This window comes from Lepisma saccharinum, chromosome 4 (genome assembly GCF_977018435.1).
Source record: "Lepisma saccharinum chromosome 4, izLepSacc3.1, whole genome shotgun sequence".
NCBI classification, from domain to species: domain Eukaryota; kingdom Metazoa; phylum Arthropoda; class Insecta; order Zygentoma; family Lepismatidae; genus Lepisma; species Lepisma saccharinum.
Window position 1 is genome coordinate 62,047,565 of NC_139232.1, and position 23,374 is coordinate 62,070,938.

Genomic DNA, 23,374 nt, shown 5'->3' on the forward strand with positions numbered 1-23,374 from the left:
ATCGCGTAAGAATCATCACACTTTCGCCACGGATCGTCGAAGCTTTTACACTTAAAAAGAACTCCTCGGTGTTGTGCATACATCCTGGTATGGTAGTTCGGGGCGCAAGCTAGGCCTATGTGAACATAGGTACGCCGATAGCCATGCATTGATGATATGCACAATACTGCAACCATTCTACGTTAAATAATAAAGCTAGCCTAAGGAGTAATTTGGAAATAAAAAGCTAAAGAGCAAATATTGGCTCCGTTATCATTGCATATCTCTTGGTGTGGTAGTTCGGGGCGCAAGCTAGGTCTATGTGATCATAGGCTTGCCGATAGCCACGCATTGAGTTTATGCGTTTTAGTTGAGTCAATTCATCGACAAAGCGAAATCCTCGCCTTCGTCTCAAGTATATTTGCACTATAATTACAATAAATAAAGAATAAAACCTTTCAGTTTATACATACTGCAGTAATGTGGTTTTATTTCTCTGTGCTGTGAATAATGTCTTTGCCTAACACTACCCCTGTACCTGAGAGGAGTCTGTGTACTTCACCGAGTCTCATCGTTCACCGCTGAGTATTATTAAGTTAATATTAATAGTATAATAATACGACGCGTACGTCAAATTGAATAGAACGTGTCAAGTTGGTGTTTAAAGTTCACTTTATGCACAGTAAGGCTAATCGGGACTGGACCTACAGTTTAAAGTGGGATCCGAACCACCATGTGCCTCCACCGGGACCCTTTGATCAGAAGGCGACGACGCTGCCACTGCTCCATCTGGGAGGCTATACATATATAAAGAGAGAGAGACAGCGAGAGAGGAGTGGGATAAAATACATTTTCGGATCTGGCCGTTCCCTCAAGAAAATCCTGGGTACGGGCCTATTCGAGAATATACATAATTATAATCGTAGTGTGGCACATTGTGCAAGTTAGGGTGTTGTTTACAACTATGGGGCCAGTGTCAATTAGCCTACATGTGCATAAAGTTACAAAACAAAACATAGCATTAGGATATTTTTTTAGTGTTTGTTAGTGATAGAAGTGCTTCTAACGGCGACTCTTCAAAACACGGTCTTCACCATGAGCTTATTTGTGATCATCGTCTAACAGAAACTCAACTAGTACATTTCCCATTTTGTAACATTTCGAAAATCATGATTCATTACTGATATAACAAGGAGGAAGGGGAAGACTGATCATTCAAGCCTTCATTCCAGAAGCCACGTGTGTGTGATTTGATTATTAATCTTTAACCGGATCGTCTGTCAATACTAACCAAGATGAAGTGCTGGAGCGGGATGAGGGGCTGTTATTGGATCCCTCCGACTCTCGGGATAGGCTGGCGATCCTCTGGCCGACATGGATTGGCTCTGGCTTCTCTTGAGTCTTGCTGGCCATCCTAGCTCTGCACAGCTCCTAAGAAGAAGAAAATAAAAGTTAATAATACATTTTAATAAAATAACTTGACATTTCTCAGAAACATTGGGTTTATCACTGTTTTAATCACCGTGTATTGGAAGAACTGCCATACAGTAATATTGGAACGTAGGGTTTATGATTTTTAGGGAACTTAGATGAATAAACGTAAAATGCATGAAAATGTAAACTCTATTTTATAACATTTTTCTGTATTGGGACCACGAAGATTAAATTTATAATGCGGGAACGTAAAATCTGAGTTCCACTGTATTATAAGCAACTGCATACTAATATAATTATCATGCTACTGGAAAATATGCCCAATAAAAGGTAAAGTTTCCCGGTGCATATAGCACCGTGCCATGAAAGTATGCCCAAGAGTACTGAATTTTTGCATTTCTGATTATCTTCGTCGGTCAGCCTCTATGGTGGATTGGCTAACGTACTGGCTGACCTTTCAATGTGTGTGACCCTTCATAAATTCATCACTTGTCTTCAACGTCGCGGTTAACCTGCGGAGCTAGATTGATTCATTTAAATTGAAAGCATAAGTGCTTCAGCGCTAAAGCTATTCTGCACCCTCATCCATATTAAAATACTAGACAAGTCTCACCACTTGGAACCAAAACAAAGTGCATTGGGAAGCTTTCAGACTGAAGTGAAAATCGACAAGCAACACGGACCTGTTCAGTCTCTATAAAACATTCGCTGCGTATGTGCAAATCTTGCGAGGCGACACGATGCACGCCACTGAGCAAACGTCCCAGTCCGAGCGACACGCATGCGACAAGTAACATGTGCAGTTTGTGTCACCCAGGTAAGAAAGGTTGCATTTATTTCCGAAGGCTCGTTTGTCCCTCGTTACTTATGACACCGGTTTGAAGTTCACGTCACAGAAATGAACTGCTCGCTGCAACTAAAGCCAACACACTTATCTCAGGATTAAAATTCCCACAACTTTGATAAAATCTGAAGCCATGGAGGGGTCCCAGTACACACAAGGACAGAACACAACCCCCAGAGACGATTACACTGGCTGAGTCCTGGTGCGAGAGCATCCTTCGCCTGAAAGAATACATTTTCGGGGATGTACTATGTGGAAGAGATGTTGGAATTTGATCAATTTCCGCAAAGGATGGCAAGGTCATCTTTGACAGGCACTGGAGGTAGAATAGCATTAATAATAAAGGATCAATTCTCTACTTATTGAGATGAATCATGATTTGAAGATGGGCGATGATTAGGTGAACGATGAACATTCCCATCTTGGCCGAGACTTGAAATAAGAACTTTAACGTGCTTTGCCACCGAAACTGACCCGAATGTATCGTTCCCGACATGGATGTATCCAGAATTTTCCATCTGGTGAATGTAAAGTCGTTCTTAGGATCAGTAGCGTACGCAGGATTTCATCAAGGGGGGTGTTATTTCGAAAACTTTCTACAAATTCACATTACCATTGTTTTATTATACTTTAATTAATAATAATAATAATAATAAATTAATAATTCTTATAATTAATTAATTAATTAGTTTAATTACTACTAATAATTACTACTAATGCAGCTGCTATTTATGAAAGAAATAGAACAAAATTACATTTCTTTTGTTTCTTTGTTACAAAATAATTGTCTAGTCAACGGTTATTTATATATGATAAGCGAGACATTTTAAGTGTGAAGAAAATCCATAAAAACAAGCAAATATATTAAATTTATTGAAATAATCGAAATATAAAACTTATTCAAGGAGCCGCGCTGGTCTAGTCTGACAACTTCGTGGGATATCCGGGTTCGATTCCCGGAATTGGTTGGTATTTATCCAGCCTTGTCTCCGCACCCAGCCTCATAGCAATGGGTACCTGGGAGCAACCCTGGGGGATGAAGGCTGCCGGAGCATGGTGCTGATCACATCACCTGCAAAAAAGTTCGAGATCGAGAATCTTTGGGACCCACCACACCACTACGTGTGCCTTCATGGCACGATGCTGTATGCACGGGGAATTTACATTACCTTTACCTATGGAACTCGCCCAGGATGATGATGAAGCGCGAGAATACATGTTGCTAAATTCTACTGAGTCTATGTTTTCGTTGAAAAGTAAGTTTATAGACATTCCAACACATTTATCACTTCTAGGTGATTCACAAAGCACGTCTTCAACATTATTTAATGATGTGGATGTAGACTCAGCATCACTTGAGAGTTCGCAAGGGGATGTGAAATCAGTACCGGGAAGAACGTTTGCAATAAGGTCAGCACACTGCGAGGAAGCAAGGAATTTTCACAACTCTCGCAAGAGTCACTGCGCGACTTTTTGCAAAAAAAATTGCAAAATTGAACTTTGCGGCCGCTTAGATTGTGTTTGGAATGTTGTGTTTTTCTTCATGCTGCATTAGAATAATAATTCAAATTATTATTATTATTATTATTATTACTGTCGCAGACCTTTGACTGATAAATTAGCCATTTTTATTTTTTTCTACAGCATTTTCCATAATATTTCAAAAGCCCAAGGGGGGTTTAAACCCGGTAACCCCCCCCCTTGCGTACGCCACTGCTTAGGATGGTTTAAGCGTTAATTTAGTACTAAAGTGGGCTTTTATGGACAATTGGAGTAACAGCAAATCACTAGCCCCAGCAGTCACGTCGATTGGGGAGGGGGCGGGACATTAGGGGACAGTTGCCTCCCCCCTACTTTTTGTCCCGTACTATGGTTTCATAATGCTAACCTTTGTCTACCAAGAGAAAGTAAACTATTCTTCCCCCTCTCCAGTTTTGACACCCAATTGACGCCAGTGAGTCCCAGTATTGTCTCGCTATCTCGATGTTGAGGCGGAATTGTTATCAGTCTCCGCATAAATATTACACAGGGTTCGAAATTAGATTTCAATATCTCTAGCATATCCCTGTCAATTGTGGCAATGACAGCTCTTATTCTGGCCTTCAAATCATCACGATGAATGACAGGACTGCTGTACACTGTTTCTTTGATATAGCCCCAGAAAGAGAAGTCCAGGGATGAAATGTTAGGGGATCTAGGAGGTCAGGCAATTCAACCATCTCTTTCAATCCAACGCGTTGGAAATGTCCTGTCCAGAGCATTTCTCTCACCTCTAAGGCGCAGCACACCATCTTATCCAATACCTGACAAAAAAAAATTTAGGCGTTGGTGATTCATCTACAACAAAGTACAGGGTTTCTTTACATTAGTTATGCAAAAGTAACCGCTAATTGTGAAAAAGGTGTATGTGTAACAGAAATGGTTTATACATCAATGAATACAGCATATCTTCAAGTTTATAGTCGCACGTTGTTAGTTTCAGACGCCGCCACTGGAGGCGTGAGCGTTTGTTTATCTTACACAAGTACCGACTTGGATTGGTCGTGGTGGAACGATTCCGTGGCCACCTCGTTCGCCAGATTCGACCATGGATTTCTCTATCTGGAGTTACATTAAAGAACGTGCGTCTGTTCCCCCTCTTCCCAGCAACGTTGACGAGGTGGCCACGGAATCGTTCCACCACGACCAATCCAAGTCGGTACTTGTGTAAGATAAACAAACGCTCACGCCTCCAGTGGCGGCGTCTGAAACTAACAACGTTCGACAATAAACTTGAATATATGCTGTATTCATTGATGTATAAACTAATTTTGTTACACATACACATTCTTCACAATTAACTGTTACTTTTGTATAACTAATTTATAAAAACCCTGTATATTCCTCTATGTCAATTACAACTTGTGCTGTATTACTTCGAAGTTATAAAGTACCTTTAGGGACATGATCATGAATCACGCCAAGATAAAGCCTAATATTCTAGAGTCAACAGCATCACTTAGAGCTGCTGACTGAATCTTCCACTTTGAGCTAAGTCAGATCACTTCTACCAGATACATACGTGGAGGCGCCCGAGTTTCCAACTCGCAGGTATCAACTCCGCTACACAGAGCTTCTTGCTCCTCAGAGAACTCCACATAATCACCCGTGCATGAACTCCTCACTCGCAAGTCCTCAGGAGCTGTTTGACTTCCAGCAACATTGCCAACGGAAGCACCGTTTGATCTCGACAGGAACCGCCGAACTAAGAAACCTACTCCGGAAAAAAAAATACACAAATAACTACCCGTGTTTGATTTGAAACAAACGAGCGATGATGATGTCATTTCCCGGAAGTCGAGTCTTGATATGATAACTTTTAGAAATCGAGCAGGCAGTGTGTGTAGCTGCCTTGCCTTTGACGGAGAAGCCAGTTGCTGCAATGTAAACAGTTCGTATTCCTTTCACCTGAAAAATCAATCGCTTTCGTCCCCTCATTTCGGACTGCGCTTCCCTCTAATTAGTAGCCAAGTTCTTGTTTGCTTTCCGAAGAAACAGGTCTAGACCGACAGGAAAAGGTGGTGCACGTCCTCTCGGGCGAATGTTACAAGCAAGGAGTATCTTCTTGGCGATACCTGCCAGACAAAATACCGTGATGACATTTTATCGATATAACTGTAGCAACGCCAGAAAAAATAGAAGGTGGCCTGAGTGCCAAATTTGAGAGCAGGGGTGCACACATTTGAATTTGATTTGATTTGTTGTTTTAAGTCTACTTTATGCACAGATAGGTTAATCGGGACTGACTCTACAGTTTAAAGTGGAATCCAAACCACTGTGCAATGTGCCCCCGACCCCTCCCCTTGATTACAAAGCGGCGACGTTACCACTACGCCGACAGGGGTGCATAAAAATTCACAGAAGGAAAACGTATTTTCTGGGATGCCTTGGTTCCTCTCTGACTTCAGCGTTACCGCTGATTTCCTCCAGACCATTCATTCTCATTTTTTTCTGGCCACGATCACCTTGTTCCCATTTTTCGACCACAAATCGAAATTTGGAAAGGAGGGGAGAAAATCCATCTGAGAGTTATGATTATTTAGCAAAGATTTTGTAGTGCACTTTGCTGCTATTAGTATCGTAATGGTAAAGTTTCAAATGGATCATTAGGTAAGCCCCAGATAAATATCAAAACATGGAAAAGGAAGAATACCTGTATTTTGGCGAAAGGAATTTCAGAAGTTTCCCTTCTTTGCATTTTGTTTATTTCGAACACTTCACAGGACCTTCCCGATGGTATTGTCGTCGCCTTGTAATCAAGGGTTCTTGGGTCCGATACCCAGTGGAGGTACGTTGCAGTTCAGTTAAACTGTAGGTAACAGTCCCGATTAGTCTATTATCATTTTTCATGTGGTTGTACGGTTAGTAGTTGGGTACATATTGTTTGCGTCTGCCCATAACATTCTGGACTACCAGATTAAATATCACCAAAATATCACTTTTCACTTCCCCATAAAATCGAAAACTCTAAATCTATTAAGTGTTGCACGTGCCATATATTGATTGCAAACCTTAAATGAGCATGGCGTCAGCCACGAAACTTCGAATTAGCTGTTAACGTCGCTTTGCTGCTTCTTTTGGCTAATCAAGATGACGATTATGAGTGCTGATATGATGAAGGGACACTCACAAAGAACAACCATGCACAGGCTGGGATTCAAACCCGGTACCCCTGGCGGCGTAGCGGGCTGTGATAACCACTTCGCCAAAGAGCTTGGTACTTTTTATAACTTTTTTCTCATCCGAAATTAGCAACTTGGGGAATTAACTTACTCTAACTTAAGTCAATACTGAATTTCTAAAATTTCTCAAATGGAATGAACTGGTGATCGTAAGTATTTAAACTTTTAGCGAACGGCCAGTTTCGAACGAAATCACCTCTACGTGGCAGCAATTAACACGTCATTTCTTGATAATTCAGTTCTTCATTTATATACATATGAAGGTATAACATACTCGAATTAGAAAACAATGTATTCATTTTAAATATTAATAACAAGCCCAATTTTAAAATGTCTTTGTTTTCCCTCAGAGTATTGTGGAATAGATCTGATCAAATGAAGTATTAACTCTTCAACCACCGATATTTACTGATATATTTCACTTTTACATGAAATAATGAGAATAATACAACACTTTGTAACGACCGCCATGTTAGGCAGATTTCAGTTGTATATTGGCATTTATTTTATTCGTATACTTTCAAGTTAAGAACTTGGATTAAATTATTTATACTTAATTGTTTTCATAATTCATATATATATTTACGTTTTATCTTATATTATTCGCGTATTTTTGCAATATTTATTCAGAATTTATAGGCTAATAATTATCCCAAATAATATATGCAACGTTTTCATTGTTTTTCAAGCACAAGTTAAATACATTTCTTCTTAATATCGATTTTTGTTCAACAATGTACAAGATTGAAGTAATTTGTCTTCGTTATAAACTAAATCTTTATTTAATCATTTTTTTATGTGCAAGGGCAAATATGATTTATTTGATAAAATCAGTTTAGTTATTTCTATATAGTTTAATATTGTAATATTATAGCAAAGTATTTCTCCCTCGTTTTCAATAAAATATCGTACTCCTATTGGCTGTTTATGTTAGGAGTGGGGGAACCACGCTTCGTGTTCTTGGCGATGTAAAAACTTCCACGTTGGCATTTTTAATTGTTGCCAACCTGAACTTTAGCTTACTATCGCTAATTAACATTGATGTGATATATAAATTATCAGTTTTATGTTATGAGTTTGTATTGTAAGTTAGAACAATCTGTTATGCTGCACCTCGCGCTTGAGGTAGAAGTTGAGGTCTTGCTATTAACTGTGAAGGCGGTGCGCGGACTTTCGTGTTAAATAAATTGCTTGTCACTGCCTGCGAGAGTGCATGACCCAACAAATTATAACTTTTAACTTGTGCGAATCAGTATGTACGCGCGCGATTCGTGATTAAAGATTTTGGACATTTTAATTATAAAGTATTTGGAATTTTATTTACTGTCACGTGTCGCAATTCGATGGTTTCCTTCCTGGAGGAAGGGTGGATCGTCTTAATCCCGATCCCTGGGTGAGAACCGGTGCTCCCAACTGACCAGCCGGAGTGAGGAGCGGTGTGTTGCCAATTCGGATCTCCATACCCTGGAGTTACGAGTGGTGTCACGTTGCATTGCATTTGTGGTGCCGCAACGTGGGGCATTGCAACTTTAACAACTTGCAATAATTAGGGGTTCAGGAGCAAAGGCCCAATTTTCAAAATTTAAAGAAAAATACAACCGTCAAAAATGTTGCAAAATTTCATTTTTAAAAAAATTTGGGGGACGTATACATTACATATCCTCAAAGAGTGTTCGTTTGTCGTGTTTTCGTACAAATTGGGTTCATCCAGTGTCCATAGGGCTGACGTTAGAAGCGAAATTCCGGAAATTGTTTCCATAAGCTGGCAACAGTGCCGCTCTTAGGCCTACACATTATTTTTTCCCCAAGCATGAACATATTTTCAACGAAACTTGGCATGGCTATAGGAACGTAGTACCAATGCTACATTCTGCATTCTTTCATTCACTTTGGTCTATTCTGATGATTACAGGGGCGCGCGGAAAACTTATTTTGTAAAAACAAAAAAAAAAATATATTTTTTCTCGTTTTCTTCCTTCATGAATCCGGATCCTGTGGCCGAGTGGTTAGCACATCGCGCTGCGACTCCAAGGGTCCCGGGTTCGAAACCCGCTCGGGCTTGGTTGTTTGTGAATGTCCATTCATCACTTTCATCATTTCATCACTCATCCCCATCTTCGCAAATTAACCAAGAGGCACAAAACGCAAAGTAAAATAAACTACATCAATCAATCAATCAATCAATCTTCCTTCATTAACTTCCATTATTGGGAGAGAGGTATAATGTATAAATGTTACCTCTGCTAAAAACCCTCTCTTTAAGAAAGAAAACCAAAACCGATTTAATCTTTCTACGACAATTAGTTCTCGAGATATATTATACGTATTTTGTACATGGCGATTGGCGGCAAGTTTGAAAATCCCGCGCTTGAAAAGTTCCCGTGCGTAGAAGCTTACACGGGAAAAGACTCCCGCCCGAAGGCTTCATAACAGTAGCGGCTTCTGTCTATTCGCACGTGCACACCCAAATAAATATGTAATGCAAATCCTTATTATTATTATACTTATTTATTGAACTCTATTTCCTTCGAAACATGAAGTGTTCCCACGCCGCTCCACCAAGAGAGATGGTGGAGAAGCCTGCGATCAGTGATATCAACCCGCGTAGACCGAGTCGCGCTCGGGGCTTGAGCACAATGTCAGTTTCGCTCCGTCTTACGCTGTTGCAGCAGTCGCGTAGAGGACGCTGATTGGGTATTTTGGCTTGGGCACCGTGAGAGGGGAGGTTGCATCATTTAGGAAAGCCGTGAACGCAGCGATCGGTGTGTTACAAATGTAGTGTTGCAAACCCATTCCATTGGAGATCCTGTGACGGAGAAATGGGAAATTTCGATGGTATATTGTCCCTCCCATTCTGTTCCGAGCATGACAGGGGAAGAAAACTAGGAAAGAGGGGAGGACAACTGAAACCGAAACGGGTGTTTAAGCATGCCTTCGCTTAGTAAATCTTGACCAAAATAAACGGTCTCTGTGGCGTAGTGGCCGAATTACGATATCAACCCGCGCGGAGGGAGCGTGCAACAATCAGTCAACTTTTTTGCATTGTATGTCGTCTGTTACTGCGTTGCAAAATTGTTTAGCGCTGTCAAAAGAGCGTACCTGCTTCAGTGCAAAGTGTTTGATTTCATGATGAATAGGGAAACTGTACATAGGAAGAGCAGAGACTTAATATTTAACGTTGTTGAATTTTTGGAGGGAAGTTAGCTACAAAGTCTGTAGCAACTGAAGTAATATATGGATACGGCGGAAGGGAAGGAAAAGTTCTGAAGTACGAGGCAGAGCAGTGTGGACTGAGTAAGTATTGTAATTTTCTTTAAGATTTATTATTATCTTGATTTCGCTTGATTTGCTTGGTTCGATCAGTCTGTCATTACAAATGAACAATCACAACTGATTTCCTCAATGTGGTAGTTGGATTGGCTTCTTTGGTGTACGCCAGTTCTCCTTGTTCATTAATATCAGCAGAGCGGTGGAGGAAGTTTTTACGAAATATCTTGTAAATCGACAATAGTATTGATATTGTAGATCGGTATTTCTATGTTTTGAGTGATTTTATCAGGTTATCGAATGCTGAATTACATATTGCACAACATCGCTCTTCTCGTGATTGGCTAGATAATTTCCGAAATATTTGAAATGTGTAAAAAGTCCGTGTTAAAAAAAATCATGAAATATAACTGTCATAGCCTCATTTTCAGCGAAAGGTGATTAAAACTTGGGTTGCCAAGCATCGTTATGTACGCAAAAACGGGTGCGAGTATTTCACAGGGGTGGTATAACACTTCTGGACGCGAGACTGAAGTGCACGCCCATAGAGCCAGACCACGAGCCGCCACTGCTTCATAATACAGGAAAGCTTGCGTGAATGCGATCAAAGTTAGGGTTGCAAAACTTTTGCAATACTCTGTATAACAGTAGCTAACGCCTCCGTCACCAAACTCCACGGAAATAGTTGCAAAATGCAGCCTTCACGGCATACTTACTGGGACGCCGTGTTCCCGTTGTTAGTAAATGAGCCAAACGCTTTAAAATCTGTTTCGCGTGCAGCTTTTGTTCGTGCCGATGAATCTTTGGCAACGCGGAAAGCCACCGGAAGGAGGAATTCCATCAGACTCTCTGCAGGGGCGCCGAAACTTTGGCAAAGGAGCTCCGCTTGCAACTGGCGGGTCGGGCTCCCGAGACGGCCGACACTTTCGAGGGGGGGAGAGTCGAATTAACGCGGTGAGCTGAGACGACATTCTTTCGCCCTGGTAATTACTTGCTGCTCCTATCAACATCCAAGTCCAGGTTCTATTTTCTGGTCCTTGGGTCGGCAAAACAAGATTGCCTTACAGATTGTTCTTCTACCTCATGTGTAGATAAGAGATACTGATAAGAGAGTCCATGAGACCAACAGCAATTATAGTGTTCTAATATTACATAACATAATTGTATTACGACTAATTCATTGAACGTGAAACGTAAAATGCAGAAGCGTACCGTACGTCGGTCGTGGAGACGTGGGCATGTTCCTTGTCTGTGGGTGGAGAACCGTAATAGGATATTTCAACGAATGCTTAGTGCAAGCCCGTAGCCAGGATTTTATTTAGGGGGGAGCTCATCCCTAACGAGCACAGGCGTCGCCAGAAATATTTGTAGAGGGGAGAAGGCCACCGATAAATCTTGATTAGTGGAAATAATAATGACAATAATAATTATTACGACTGTTATAATTGTCATTTTACAATAATAAGAATTATAAGTTATTAAAAATAAAACGATTCTAATCCAAATTTATTATTATCTTTATATAAATGGAGAGACGTCGCTACTCGATCCACCGTATGAGTGAATATCCAACACAAGTTTTGTCCATTATTTTTCTTACATTTTGTACAGTTAGTGTACACTGAAATTCATAGTTATTTTATTTTGTTATTAACTTTTATACATTCCGTTTAAAAAAGGCTTTAAAAGCTAGGGCCAAATTTTACTTATAAAGTTTATTTTGCGTGATCTCTCACAAAGAAAATTACACATTTTGAGAGCTGTGGATCCATTTATTCTTTGTATTAAATAGTAGAACATAAAATTATAACCTAGTTCCTCTATTATACACTAAACTTTTTTCGATCTAATGTTTAATCCTGCTAAGGAAGCAAAATTAATTCTTGAGCCCCCTTAGCCCTTTCCCTGGCTACGTGCCTGGCTTAGTGGTAAAGATAGTGACGACACATTTAAAAAATATGGTTTTGCCCTGAAACATCACTATATACAAGTTACATGTTTACTCCAAAACGGCAAACAAAACGATGTACTGCGCTTCAAATCACAACTATCCACACCTTACCTTATCGTGGGGCGCTAGCTGGGTTGGAGACATTTTTCGGGGAGGGTTTAGAAACAGGAATATTAAGTGTTACATCTGTGGAATGGTACATTATACCGTTGATTGTTTGCAGAGGATGATAAACCATCTACATGCCATTGGAGTGCTAAGTTACTGAAGTAATGCACGGATATTTTTAAATTCAGGTACCTAAGGAACCTTTAATGCATTCGAAACTTTGAATTAGGTGTTTCTAGGTTACTTAGACATATTCTAGCTTTCACCGGATGTGGGTATAGTAAATATTTACAATTACATCTTTTTTCGTGCAGTTGTGGCTTGATCTAATTATAAAATTAAAGTTTTGGAACGCATCATTACAAACGATTTCTATGTTAATTAAATTTGAATTTGATGTCGAATGTCACTCCGAGGTCTTTGACTTCACATTTGTGTGCGATTTGTATATCCTTAGTATGGCATGGATACGTTTTGTGTAATTGACTGTGCTGTATTCTGTGGAAGTCGAGATATACTGTACTTTGTCATTTTTACACTAACATATCAATCTGCTCATCTTCCTGTAGCTTCGAGTAGGCCTCCCTTAATTTCACAGGTGATACAGTCTACATACTCATTGTAATCACTAGGATTTTTATGACCTAAAAATCACCAAAATATGCAAAAATATGCTCTTATATCCTAAAATAAAACAAAATATTCACTATAATTTGAAAAATATGCCCTTATAACTGGACTGTTTGAAACATCAATCTCTCACATATGTTGAGATATTTTCACATACGTACTATTTTCAGTTCACTTTATGGGCCCTGAGTTGCAGTACAATGAATATCTGTAAATTTTCAAATAAAAATTAAAAAAGATTTTGCTGCAGTAAAAAAAGCCCTCCTGTGAACATGGGAGTAAGAACGAATCCACTTTGAAAATTACTATAGGCTATTTCTTGAAAAACCAAAAATATGTTGAATATGACCGAAAATCCATCAAAATATGCTCTATCACGCAGAAATGGCCAAATATGCAAAAATATGCCCTTAAAAAGCATCTTACTTAATTTGATTAGTTTCTTCATAATATGGATTTATATATGTTTAGGAAACACATCACCCTTACCAAAATAAAATATGCTAAGCCCTAGTAATCACAATAGGTCCCTACAATATAGGGATGATTATTGGCATATTGCAGCAAGAGATGTAGGCTGCGGATTGCATTTCTCAATTTCTCCGTAGTATGTTTTCTGAGTTAGTCCTTTCTTCAGCTAACCCTTCAATTAGGGAGCTACGTGAAACGAAGTAGCGGGCTTCCGTCCCGAAAGCCTGAAAATAAAGCGATGGGGATCAGTGCATTGAACACCCGTCACTTAATGAAAAGCCGCCTGGCTTTAATGTATGTACGAGCTCCAGTCTCCAATGTAGCTTCCACCACGTGACCTTTCCACACGTCAAAATACACACTACTGTTCATTGGTAGTAGGAAACGTGGACTGGGATGATCTGCTGTTATCTTGATAAGATTACGAAGTAACTTCATTGTTATTGGACTTACGTTCACAAACCTTGGATTTGACGAATCCCCACTCGAAGTTCTTCAGGTAAAGGCATTCACTAACAGGAAATTCGGCTTTATTGGATAGGCAAGACCGAGGGTAGTTGCCCATAGGGGCGAGTTGACAAAGTCCATTTTATTCCCACCAGTCAAGAGTTGGCAACATTGCAGGTTACTGTAATATGTGCCATCTCTAGAACCAACTCACAACTAAGAAGTTGAATGTCTTGTTCACAAAGTTTCTAGTGCATGACAAATAACATCAATTCTTACTTGCGAAGTAAATTTTCTCAACTCTATATTCTTTCTTATACGTTTTCAAAGTAAGTAAGCACATAGTTTATGCTAAGGCTATCCAGAAAACTATGGTAAATTTAACCGATACTACATTCGGATACTTTGTTAAACTGCAATGTTTAGCAGCGGCATGACAAGGAAGTCCAATATGGCGATCGGGGTGAGTTGACAATAGGAAGGAAGGGGCTAGTTGACAATACTGTAGGCCTATTGAGAAAATTGTTCTTCAATTAATTGTTTCATCAGAAACATCCTGGCATATAGACACATTGTTTGTAATAATATATATTAGATTAGGATTATAGGGCAGTATATTGCATTTGTATTTGTGATATAACAATAAAAATAAACACTGGGTAAAAAATTCAGTAAACACTTTTGTAAACTTTTTTTTTAAAAGTTTGCAACATTTATGTCTCATGTTATACTGTTCACTTGAAAACATTTTTGTAATCCGTAATTTTTAAGGCAGTATATTGTTTGAAATAAAATATTCCAAACCATGTATAGGGTAGAGTTACACATATTGACAACTGACCCCGCACATATAGTCAACTCACCCCATATACGGGGTGAATTGACAATACTAACTAACACGCTTCGAAAAAAACAAGCTATAACTTTACAAGTTTTAGCATCATTCTGTAATAAAAATTCACAGTGGTCAAGGAAACTACCTGTATTGCTCGTAGCATTTCATCAATAGTAGATAGTAATTTTTAAGATATGCAGAAATGTAAACATAAAAACATGCTCAACTCATCCCTGTCTCCCCTACTGTCATAAGCATCAACAGACAGTTTTACGTACTGTCACGGACACTGCCGGATTGTGACGAATACATTGGTTTTCAATGGAATCGTTACAACCCAGCAGTGTCCGTGACTGTACATCTAATATCTCATTATTAATTTCGCCACTACCTGACTCCTTCCATCTTAAAGAATGAGCATGTAGGACATGGTGGGAAATGTACCCTTTCATATAGAGGGTGGGTTTATAACTTTGCAACACATCCTAATGCGCCGAGTGGTGAATACAGCGCACTAACAAGTCAGGGGGGCACAGGTTCGAATCCAGGCCTGGGCATGGGTGTTCATTGTGTGTGGCCATTAATTTCATCAAATAATCACCCATCCTCATCATCGCGATTACCCAAAAGTTAAAGAAAAGTGACGGTAAAAGTAAATTACATCGAAGCAACACATACCCTATTGTCCCGTTTCAGCACCTGGTAAATTAGAGTTGTAATATTGAAAAGACTTTGAGAGGTAATGGCTAGAATGTGAAGAAATGCAAGCTCTATGTTGTTTCAGGAAATCCTATTTTACCATAGAATTAATCGGTTGGTAATCCCGATTAATTTTCGAATGCAACCAAACGAGTGTCGTACACCTATACCTCCACCATCAGTCTCATTGTGGACACAGATGAGCATAGCTCGTGTTTCCTATAATAATTGATGCGCATTGGTAAATTCACATCAATTGAGTACGTTTCCAATGACGAAACTATACATTGCACAATATATTAATAAGTTGTGACAGAACCCCATCCAACGAATCACTTGTATGCGCGTGTCTCGCCGCCACGTAGGCTGGAGACCAGGATTGATTTCAACGAACGGTCGTTCACCCATCCTTTGTCGAGTGTTGTGTTGATGACCGCTCAAAGACCTGGCTGCTAATTAGCCAGTTAACAGTGCAGCAGTAATGAATCCTGTTTCAGTGTTGTTAGAATGTCGGCGGTTTTTAAGAGCACGTTTGTGTTATTCAGAAAAAAACACAGCACACCAAGGCAGTCTGCATTTCAGTGAAATCACTTTAACAACGTTACGTTTCAACCCTCTATCAGGGTCTTCCTCAGACTTGAAACCAAACTAAAATTAAAATGAATGTTTTTTTCTACCCTGGAAACATGGCTTAATTGGGTTATTTAGATTTAAAAAAATAAATGCAATAACCTTATATTATCCATTTGATAAAGTTGATTGATTTAGTTTATTTTACTTCGCGTTTCTGAGACATTTGGCTAATCGCAAAGATGAGTGATGATGTGATGAAATCGATTAAAGGACACTCACAAAGAATAATTATTCCCAGGCCGGGATTCGAACCAAGAACCCTGGCGTCGTAGTGCGCTGTGCTAACCACTCGCCAAGGATGTGGGCTCCATCCGCTATAAGAACAAAATTTAATGTAAAGGAAACATCTGACATCTGACTTCTCGTTCACAGATATTGGTGTTAGGTTTATGCTTCACAAACAAGGTCACACAATTTCAGCACAATCATAAAGTGACGTCGGGGCGCCCTCCAGGGGGAGCAAAATGATCCATACACAAGTGCATACACCAACTCGCACACACCTTGGTGCACATAATGCTTCATGTAAAACTGAACTATAATTTCCGCAGATTTCATAACTAGATGCAAATGAACTGATTATAAGATTAGATATCTGGGTAGCATTGACAGGAAACAATTATTTTTATAACAAAATTTAAATAATTTGCCAAATGAACACATTAAACAAAAACTGAGAGACTTATTTGCTGCTACCAACAATTGTTTCAGCGACAACATATATGTGGACGGGGCAAGGGGCTAATTTCAGGATTAGCCCCTCCTAAGATATTTCTGAAACTGATTTTAAAAGCTTGCTTGTGTATTAAGAACTGTATTTTCAAATTGTTTGTCACAATCAAGTTCCATGTTAGCATAAGGCAAATAATATCTACGGAAATCAACCTCATACTTTTCAACTTATTTCATTCTTAAAATAACGTACTTTAATAATATTGACATCATGAGTGCATGGGTGGGGAAATTTTGCAATGCACCATTGTCTTGCAGCTTCATCATTCAGTTACCCAGAGATTTCTTGAAAGATATCCTAGCTGTCTTTGGGAGGAATCTATACAGTGATAAATAATATATTAATTGTTAATTTCCTACAACGTAGGGTTTTCCATTTGCCTGAACATTTGGAGCATTGTACTTTGTGTAATGTTTTTCTCATGTCAAACTTGTAAAATTCGAACATAATAAAGTGTGATGGTCTCTTCCGTATTCGATCCTCGGGTACGTGCTCAATCAGACAGTGGTCATAAACAAAACTATAAGAAATGTTTATTGAAATTAAGATTGTTTCCGCACAAAGAGCTAACCCAGTTGCAGAATCTGAATCTGGTTGAAGTAAAGTTTTGCAAACTATGATAACAACGAGCAAAAAGTGAAAATCCAGTGGAACAATAAAACGATTCTGTTTACTATACATGAATGATCGATTGGATTAAGTTATTTTATGTCATTCTTCTGCCACTTTTGGCTAATCGAAATTTGAAGATGAATGATAATATGATGAAATTGATGAAGAGACACTCACAAAGAAGGCCCATGACAAGGCGGGGATTCGAACCCGAGAACCCTGAAGTCGTGGCGCGCTTTGATAAGAACTTTACTACGGAGGTGGTCTATACGAATGATTCGTTGAGTATTGTACACATTTTACATTTGTTTTTTCGTTATTGTACGTCGCTTCTCATCCTGCTAGGTCAATCCCGACGGTACTTAACGGTAAAATGATAAAATAAATGAAATAACAAACACAATGGAACGTCAATACTTTACCCGCGATTTGAATCCAGGAACCTTGGTTTCGTAGCACGCTAAATTAATCACTCCGCCACACGAGGCAGGTGACTTATTCACGATTTAATGTATAACATGTAATTACTGCAGCCTCTCCTTAAGACTTATTACCGGGGAACGGATTTATATGTAAATACATTTCTTCGTATGTTTCTATAAAATCAATGTTATTTTGTATTATTTTTAAGAATCGTGGTATGTAATTGCGAAAAGCGCTATTTTTATATAGACCTACGTATATTAGCTTGTACCATATATTTCACATATTTTAGTTTTTTTCCATATAATTTCCATATTTTTCGACATAACATTCCATACTCATGTCCAGGGGCGGCTCAAGATCAAATTTTCACCGGGAGAGGAGGATTTTTGGCGCCTCCCCTACTTTCCACCCTGCCACCCCTCTCCTCAACTTTCTCCCCTGGTACCCCTTCTTTCCACCTTCCTTCAAAGGCCCAGGACCCTGTTCATGCTGTTGGTAATGTTTTCCTTCATGTGTCAAATACGAAAGGGCTTCTGTTTACCAATATTCTGTTCGTTTGTATTCTTTGTTTATTTTAAATCTTGACAATAGACAATTCAACTGTTATTCTAACATTCTTGTCAACAATGGAGAATGCAAACTCAAGCATTTGAGGTGAAATTTATTGATATTTTTTTTCTAAAAGAAAGGAAAAATACTCCCATTATATCATGCGATAATGAACGCAGTTTGGACAACAGAAGGAGATTCACGAATCCGCACATAAAAGAAAGTTTGGTAACTTTGTTTTGGTACTAAAAAAAGAAAAAAGAACATTCTGTACTGGAATTTTGCATGACAATTAATGCCATGAAAGCCTAATGCCTTTTATGCAGCTTGCTCAATGAAAATTACTCTCTTTCACAATTGTAAGTCCTTATTTAATTCCATATTTTGATTAAAATAACTAAATATATATTCACATATCTTAACACTTTCGCCGTCCCTGCTTATCACCTTTGGATTAAGTGTGCAGCAAATGCATATCCTTACAGGTAAACTTGGGAATGGATGATTTTGTTCGGATTGATTGATTTAATTAATGGGGGGAGGGGTGGAGAAACGAGAGTATGAGATAACGACAAGGAGAATCCCAGAATTAGTCTGGAGCGACTCAGAAAAGCCAATGAAAATCTCAATTAGGATGGCCGCCAGGGGGATTTGAACCTCCGATCCAGAATACGGGATTTCCATTAGGCAGAACTCCACCCCCTCCTCTTCGCGCCTCAACCGCGTGTACGAAATCCAGCTCTTACCTGGTAATCCTTGCTGGCCTCTGTGTCCGGCTGAGAGAGATTCTGCAGCTTCTCACGGGAGCGCGCGTGCCTCTTGATGACGTAGAGCACCGCAGCGGCAATTAGCATTGCCCCCACGGCCCCGCATAGCAAGAAGGTTGCGATGTACAGCTGATGGTCCGACGGAAGACTCAAGACTGTTGGGAGTTTCGTCTGCAACGAGGAAAGAAAATATTTACAATAAATACACAGTTAAGTACTATTGCTTGTACATGATTTACAATACAACAACTTTTAAGGTATATTATTAACATAATTTTAGACAATGATAAACCACATTGAAACTTGTGTTTTTAGTTAGCTAGGTTATCGTTTTAATGCTGAGTACAGGTTTATATTGAATTGTTAGAGTTTTAACCACTGTTTCTAGTTTCTATTTGTACCTATGTTTCAGAGACTGGTTCTGTTTCCACCCTCAAAGTTGTATATTTGTCTCTAACTATTCATCTGTCCGTAGTCCACGAACACAGGATCCATGGTTATAGTGTAAGGTGTGATATGAAACTGGAAGGATTATTTATCGGTGGCAGGGGCTCCACCTCGTCTCGTGGTCTCGCTAAGGCTTGCTTTCGATGTAAAATAAAATAGAAAATAAAAACAATGGTTAAATGTCCAACAATTCGACATGAATCAATGACCACTGATCATTTACAAAGGAAAATGAGTATAGGTTTGTTTTTGAAAACGCGAATCTTGGACCGTTTCCATGGAGTAGAGGAAAAGTCGTCGCTTTGTAATCAAGGGGGTTTGAGTTCGATACCCGGTGGAGGCACATATTGGTTAGGATCCCAGTTTAATCTGTACGCCCTGTCCCGATCAGCCTATCCGTGCATAAAAATGGACTTAAACAACCTTTAAAACACCAATTTTGAGGAAAATCACGCAAAATGAGAAATGTAACACGGATTTTTTTTTTTACAAAATATACAGCGAAAAAATCTGTTCTCTATACATAAGGGAAGAAAAATAAATTATTCAGTTTTCAGCTACGAATATTCGATTGATTGATTTAAAATTGTTGGGTGCGTCGGCACATATGTGCACTTTTCACCCTTAACTTATACTGAATCTGCCCCCTTCTTCAGGGTAGCGTGTAGTCTGTTAAATCATACATACAAAAATAGGTCTTGAAGTGGCCACCGGACGAAGTGGAGCCTGGGCCACTGATAATCCTCCCTGGCAACTTAATGTATATAGATGTCCTTGTGACCGACAGACGAGGTGGACCCTAGGCCACCGAGAATAATCCTCCAGGGCAACCAATTAGAGACACCAATGATTTAACAGACTACACTACCCTGAAGACGGAGGCAAATTCAGCCTCCGAAACGTTGGTATTTTTTTTAAAAATAACACAGTGGTTAAAAGTCCAAAACCAAGAATATATAAAAGTAAGATAAACTTAAGGCTTCCTCACATGGCAGTGGAAGAGACCAGCTCTTCGTAAAAACATTTGTTAAAATACTGTCGTCATCTCCCAACAGAGATGAAAAACAGTTGAGAAGTTGAAAAATCTGCCTGAGGAAAGGAACATCTGCACATTCAAGAATAATATGCCGAACACTTATGACATTACAGACACGCAAATTCGAATTCACATTCAAAATGTTGGTAAATTTTGCGTTAATTACGACATTCATGACTCGGATGCGCAATGTCGGTGTCTGTTATACGAAACAGAGATACGCGGTAAACAGACAACAGTCGGGCGAGCACATCCTCTAAATGTTCAGACGCTCTGGTGCTTTTGGAAGCTAAAAACAACACATGTCATGTAACTCTTAAGCGTTCTTATAAGATGAAGTCCAAGAGAGACTTCCACAGATCAAGATAACTTTGACGAGAAACTCGGAAAAATCCACCTTCCCCACTTAGCTATGGAGATGTTGGACGGAGGGAGGGGTGGACAAAGGAGCTTTCAGTTTCATGGAATTCTTGACGTCATCCCGCGTTGCTAAGCACAAATAAGGGAACGGGTGACATGTAACTGTATCCCGTGCTTCCCTGACAGGTTTTATTCCCAAGTCAAGCCGAGAGCCATTCTTCTGCTGCCTGGATTCAGGATCGTAAGCTCTGCCTTTGGGGAAAACATCGAGAAGGATATGCAACATTATATGCTAGCGAGGACAGATTCAATGGTGATTTTTTTATTTTCCGGTGAAAAAGCGAAGGCTTGTGGTATTGGTAAGTTGGAAAATCCCAAGCGTGGCAGAAAAGGATGTACAGAACAGTAAGAAGGAGCTAGTTTCTCTCTCTGAGACACTTATGAAATGTATTCAACAATTGTTCTCCTCCACTTACATTCCAAGTATTCACTAAAAACACTTTTCTAAAATAGGATATGTCAAGGAAATCATAACTTTGGATTGGAAGTCGAACAAATTATAGATTTCATTGGCTGATCTTAATAAGTTCAAAATGTGAGAAAAAATGGGGTAAACAGGTAAGTTCGCTTAACGCTGTTCCTTTAGATGAACGAAGGTTTCCCTAACAGTGTAATGTTTATACTGTTGATTCCTGGTGAAGGGTTTCGATTCTATTTTAAATTGTGCTCCAGCTCAGATTAATCTATCTCAGAGGCGCAAATCTGATATAAAACAAACTTTGGCGAACTTTCTGAGGAATGAACAATAATATATTTTATCATTGACAGAATACACATTACCTCATGTCAATTATTGAAGGAGGTATTGTCGATATGACAAGTCCTAGTAGATGGCTATTCCGGGTGAGCCAAATTCTCCGAGCGCCAGCATCAACACATGTGAAACTAGAATTGTTCTTAATAATTTTCGGAAGCACAGCTTTTCCTTCCGAACCCCCCTTCGTAGATTCCGAACCTGACTTCGAACTCTTCCTCGACAAGCCTCTCGGAGCCACTACCAACTTTGGTCCCTGCCGCCAGTGCACTTACGGCTCTTTGCCACCGGCTTCCAATACTTCTTCGGCGAGACCCACACCTCTTGTCTCGAGCCTCGCTCAGAAACACCCGGAGACTCTCAGGATCTCCGATAAGCACGTCCTGTGAATTCCGCTAGACTCCTAGACCAACTTAGAAATACTCCAATTCCAGGGGTAGCCAGAAAATCTACGCAGTTTGTGACGACGGCTGCCAACGGTTGAAGTACGCCTGCAAGAGGTCTACGTTGACTTCGCCACGGGGACTACCCAGAACTCCAGCCTCGGTGGTGTTGCGTCAACTCCCTCAGAACACCCCAGTTCAGGAGATTCGCGCCAAGACCAAGAGACAGCGGTTCCACGTACAAGAAATGAAGTAGCTTCGTCGTACGCAGTTAAGACATCACCATTGATATAAATTTTCTTAATAGCTCTTAGAAGGACCGAATAAAGTCCAGCTGTCTACAGCGTCACCTCAGTCCTCCAATTTTCAGCGGATTGGGCTCCCACAAGACTGCTGCCAGGACTTCCCGATGCATTGAGTGCGCAGGGCTGCACCCCTCCCGAGAGTGCAAGAAACCGCAGGAAGCTGACCTTTGCTGTACTAAATGTTCTAATCCACACCCGACAATTACAGATGTATCATGTTTAAGTCCAGCGTTGACCACCTCCGAAACGGGTGTCCCGCTCCACAGAAACTCCCTTTCCCCCTGAGAGGACCATCGGCCCACTAAGCCTAGGGGCTCCACCTTCGTCACGTCGCACCCTGACAAATAGGACTATCCCTGGATGAACGTCTTTTGCCATCTTCAGTACCCAGGGACACTCACGGCTGTTCGCTAGGACCTTCAGGACCTCTACCAAACGAGAACACAGGCCTAGGCAATGAAGGTATTTGACGGACTGACCATCTGGCCATCCACTGTCTTTCCACTATTACCCTGCCGTCACCGTTGGCACACCTTTGGCCAATCTGCAGACATGGATAAACTAACATCTCCTTTGGCGTTCAGAGCCTCAAATGAGGTACACTTCACGTTTCATCAGGGAATGCGGCTGTCTCGATACTCCAGTATACATTCATTCTTCCCTATTCATTAGTCGCTGGTCAACAACAAAACTCACACCTCCAGTACAGTTCCCTCGGTGGCCGAACGCGTTGATCTTGCCAACTTAGCTCCCCTGTTCGAATCACAGCCTGGAAATGTTCCTTTGTGAGTTGTCCCATCATCAATATCACCTCATCATCGTCATCGTCCTGATTACCCAAAAAATGTGGTAGAAATGCGACAAGAAATTAGAAAAATATAAACACACGACACCAGCAGAGGTAGCGAGAACGAAGAGACCCT

The 23,374-nt window shown here is 40.0% G+C and overlaps 1 protein-coding gene across 2 annotated transcripts in view; it reads right to left on the bottom strand.

Moving 5' to 3' along the window:
- The window catches only part of IA-2 (tyrosine phosphatase IA-2), a 619,991-nt gene that overhangs the window by 65,355 nt on the left and 531,262 nt on the right, over positions 1-23,374 (bottom strand). For both annotated transcript variants that reach the window (XM_083120601.1, XM_083120600.1), the window contains 2 exons: positions 19,086-19,277; positions 1,271-1,410 (listed from right to left, as the gene is read on the bottom strand). In XM_083120601.1, coding sequence (XP_082976727.1) covers positions 1,271-1,410; positions 19,086-19,277 — 332 coding nt within the window. The remainder of the gene's footprint in view (positions 1-1,270; positions 1,411-19,085; positions 19,278-23,374) is intronic.